The following is a 4,692-nucleotide window of genomic DNA, read 5'->3' as shown; positions in this document are numbered from 1 at the left end:
GTGTAGTTGGTATGAGAGACCTGATAAACAGATGAGATGACTGGTAATACTTGTAGAAATATCTCTTCTTGCATTATTTCTGAAGTGCAGCCTGTCTGATGAAAACCATGATCCACCAAAATGAGGAACTGTCCTGCATTAAAAACTTGGTGACAATAAAAATGTTAGTTCTGTGAAGAATTTTTCCTTGTGCTTGCTCGTTTACTACCCTCTGTTGGCAGAAAAGTTTAACAAAATAAGTATACAATAAGTAAATAAGTATATATAAATAACAGTAATGTCATTTTATGTTATGTTATAAATATAATAATATATGCCTAAAATAATGGCATAATGTCAGAATAATGACCTACAGATGTGTTTGTGTGTGTGTGTTTGTGTGTGTAGCCTACATATATATTAATAATATATGTTTGTGATGTCTGCACATATGACAAATACATTTTTGATTACAGTGATGCGTCCTTATTGAGACTCCAATAGTTCCTGTTTTGAAACCTGTCGGTGCCAAATATAAAGGAGAAAAGGTGATATAAAATGAAAAGCAATGCAAAGTGAAAAGAGTGATGTTTACTGGTTATATAACATGCAAAAACAGAAATCATCAATCAAAAATATCCCCACAAATCATTCAAAAGACACGCACATACTCATCCACCAGGATTTACATAGAGCGATGTGTTTGACACAGCAGTTCACACTCCAGACAGACAGTGGACAGAAGACCAGAGAGATCAGAAATAATCACCATTGATAAGGTGAGTCTATTTTAATGACTTAATGATAAATTTAATATTTTTAGTGACTAAACACTCTTCTTATTATTTTATTCTATCTATTTATTCTTTATTGTATTTGTTTTTCAGTTCTTTCATTGTTTAAAATAAGGTTTAAAAGACTTATATTCTTGAAAAATGTTAGAAGTTAAAAAGGCTCTTGAAAGTAATTTCATGTGTAAAGGCTGGATGTTGTCCAAGGTGACTCCAAGGTAGTGTTTGTATAGCATTTGTAAGGTTTTGTAGGTGTTTTTATGCTCATATTCTGTACTGTATATCTCTTTATTAGAGAAATGTTATTGTCTCCTGCTTCAATAAGATTATCTTAATTATCTTGCATGATGCGCCTCACATGTTAATGTGTGTAATATTATGTATTTTCTTTGACTAATATAGCTGAAGCTCTCCCATTTCCTTTGTGGGTAGTGTTTTATAATGCAGATTCTTAAATTTCATACTAATTTTGTGGAAATGTTCTCAGTGATTTGCAGATATTTAACAGTTAATTTTTCAACATTTTATGGACAGGATGCCACAATTTGGTACAAATTATTAAAAAAAAACTGAAAAAAGTGTTAAGTAGGTTAATTGGCCTAATCATTATATTAATGCCCAATCATTATATTTGGGTTCATACATAGTTTCAAAAGTTCTTAATGATTAGACTCTTATTATTTAACTGCCAAAAATATTCAGTTTTCAGTGTGTAGTTTTGTGTGTCAAACTACATACAAGCATTTCAGATTGTTTCTTATAAAACAATAAAAGAAAATAATGGACACATTTCCTATATACTACTAAATTACATAACCCTCTCAAAGAAATGTCCTAAGAATTAATAGTTACTGCAGCCACTTTGAGGAAATTATTGAGAAAATCTAATATTTTAATATATCGTTTGGCACACACAACTACATACTGTAATAAACCAATCACTGTAAAATCCATTAAAACTGGAGGATGCAAGCGTTTTCTGTCAGTTGGAGTAAAAACTTCTAAAGAAATTAGAATTTTTGCAAATTAACAACTACATATGAACCAAAATATATTACAACTAAACCAACTAAACACTTCATTCTGTTTTTTCTTATAGTTTGTCCTAAATTGTACCACCCTCTCTTTAAAATGTCCTAAAAGTTAACCATTAAATACCTTCAAACTACTCAAAAAATGTCCAGAAATTTTGTATGTATGTAATTAAAGGTAAGATAAAACATTTTTGTGCCCCTTTGTGTAATATATTATGTGAGGATTGTGTATATCAATAGTACATAAAACCGGTTTAGACTTAGTTTGTAGTATGGATTTGGGACATGGCTTTAGCAATTCTTAGTCACAACAAGTAAGTAATTCCTCGTCTTGTTGATCTAATTTTGATTTTGTTATCTTTCTCTCTTTTTCACTCTATCCCTTCCCCTTGGCCGTAGTCATGTCAGTCAACTCCTCTAATTCCTCTCATCCTCCTCATCTGCGTCCTTCATCCCTCAGCATCTATAATCTCCTGTGTAAGTGCATCAACTCCACAGCCGGCTCTTTAAGTATCACCGCCTTCACCATCACTAGCATCCTCTTCATCCTCCCTCTCTGTATCCTCGTCCTCTACCTGGGTCACCAGCGATGGAGGGAACAGCGCTCCGGCACAGCGATTAGCCACTCAGACCTCTTCACCTACCACATGGTCATCAACGAGCTGATGAATATTTTAGGGTCCACCCTGACCTGTTGTGCTGTCTTCACTGATCTACCAGAAATGATGATGCCAGGTCTCTACCTTTCTACTATCAACATATCTGGACACATATTCTTTCACATCCTGACCTGTGTGGAGCGTTACCTGGCTGTTGTTCACCCCGTCACCTACCTGGGCCTGAGGAAGGCACGTGGGATCAGAATCAGAAATATCACCATTGGCTGTGTTTGGCTGCTGTGCTTTGTAGCAACAGGTTTCATGTTCATAGAAGACAGCGTGTCCATCGGCATCCTCTTTTTTTGTATCACAGTCTTTGCTTTAATTATCATCTGTTTTTGCAGCTTTTCAGTTCTCTGCATTCTGATTCGTCCAGGGCCAGGGGAAGGGGGTGGGTCCAGACAGCAGGTTCACCAGTCAAAGCTAAGGGCTTTCTATACCATCATGGCCATACTGGGAGTGCTGTTGTTGAGGTTTGGGCAGAATACACTCAGCACTGCACTGTATGCCTCACCACAAGTGGGGGAGACTGGGAGGTGTGCTCTATGGTTGTCTACATTCTGGTTCTCTCTGCCCAGCAGTCTGGTGTTACCTCTGCTGTTTCTACACAGAGCAGGAAAACTACTGTGTTGTAAGAACAACACTGAACCAGGACAAGGATCACAATAGATTAAATATCTAAAAGATCAGAGAACAGTTACTGACTAAAATTACTGAGTAAAACCCCTCACCCATTAAAGTTGTTTTTTGTGACATTGAAAGTTCAGCTAGTATCAAGTGAAAGAAAAGTGAGCTATTTGTGGATGCTTTAACCAAATAAATGTTCAAAAATAATGGTTAGAAGTTGTCAGAGCAGGTGGGAATGCTAGGTCATGTCAAAATAGACCATATTTGGAAACAGGAAATTATCATAAAAGTGCAAGTTCAAAAAAAATACACTACATTGCCCCTGCGTCTGCACTAGCAATGGCTTTGCTTCAGCATTTTAAAAGATGGCCCTGTAAAAAGATATTTTTTCCTGGGATTTTGAAATATCATGTTAGGAAAAGCACAGCTTACATAAGGAAATGACCGATGGCCGAATTCCATGTAGCTGCTTCAGTTTCAGGATCCTGGTTTTGCAACAAAGTCCTCTGGCCGCTGTAGGAGTTATGATTATGACTGACGTCAGTCAGGAGCAAGAAAATAAGTCATGTGATGTTGATACAGAATGACAAAGTCCACAGAGTTAGCAGGTCGCAGTAGATGGTTGAGTCAACAAAACAAGTGACCTTCATGGTTAAATAATATGCAACCATGAAGATGAAGGTCTTCTAACTGTAACAAAGTGGTAATTTTAACCCAGCTCATGATCTTTCCCTGAACCTAACCAGGTAGTTTAGTGGTTAAACTTGACCAAACCTTAATAGAACAGAGCCATTGTTAATGTTATTAGTAACACCTGTGCTTTTCCTACTATCACAATTTTAACCCATCATGGAAATAACACAGGTTGAGTCATACATTGCTTGGGTTTTTTGCACTTGCACAAATATCCACCAACAACCCTGTCTCCTAGAAATTAAGTTTCTATGCTATTAATTTGCCACAGCAGGAAGGAATGTAATATCATGAACTTTTGCCTCATAACATGTTTGGCAAGACAAATTATTGGTATATAAACTTAATTTCTAGAGTTACCCCTAAACTACCAGGTTGGATGTGAGGAGAATGATGCACAGAGAGAGCAGGCAGGTGTTCTGACCTACATGACACTCATTCATTTGAATATGCAACAGTATTTGTTGACATTGATTATTCAAATCCTGTCTGATGTCCATTTAAATAAAGAGTTCAACTGAAGTATAGCCAAGGCTTCTTGTATTGATTAGACTTCTCAGTTTCAATGTGATGTCTATGATTCTTGTAATTTTAGTGTGTTGGGTTCTTTTTTTTGTTTTTTTATGATACTTTTAACTTATGCAAAGCATCTTTGGGTACCTTGAAAAGTGCTACATAAATAAAATGTATTATTATAATCATTATCATTATTAAGTAAAGATTAATGATGATGTTTAATTATATTTTTTCAGGACAGTCAAGATGACTGACACGTTTTTTCTGTTTCTTTTCATTCTAAAACACTTTGTAGTCTCTGGTTTTGATAAGTGATAAATAAATAAATGACATTATTATTGCAATAAAAAAAAAATCTTAATGGTGATCATGGCACAGATTGTTCCCAAATTT

At 35.5% G+C, this 4,692-nt stretch overlaps 1 protein-coding gene across 1 annotated transcript; it reads left to right on the top strand.

The window, feature by feature from the left end:
• The first annotated feature begins 512 nt into the window (after window positions 1-512).
• Window positions 513-3,869, top strand: LOC121889519. The gene is made up of 4 exons (XM_042401529.1): window positions 513-527; window positions 695-758; window positions 2,204-2,281; window positions 2,392-3,869. Exon 4 carries the CDS (start codon window positions 2,452-2,454, stop codon window positions 3,130-3,132), a length of 681 nt encoding a protein of 226 aa, XP_042257463.1. The 5' UTR covers window positions 513-527; window positions 695-758; window positions 2,204-2,281; window positions 2,392-2,451; the 3' UTR covers window positions 3,133-3,869.
• The last annotated feature ends 823 nt before the right edge of the window (window positions 3,870-4,692 follow it).

This window comes from Thunnus maccoyii, chromosome 22, assembly GCF_910596095.1.
Source record: "Thunnus maccoyii chromosome 22, fThuMac1.1, whole genome shotgun sequence".
NCBI lineage: Eukaryota > Metazoa > Chordata > Actinopteri > Scombriformes > Scombridae > Thunnus > Thunnus maccoyii.
The sequence above is the reverse complement of the archived record's forward strand: the minus strand, read 5'-3'. Positions and strand labels throughout refer to the sequence as shown.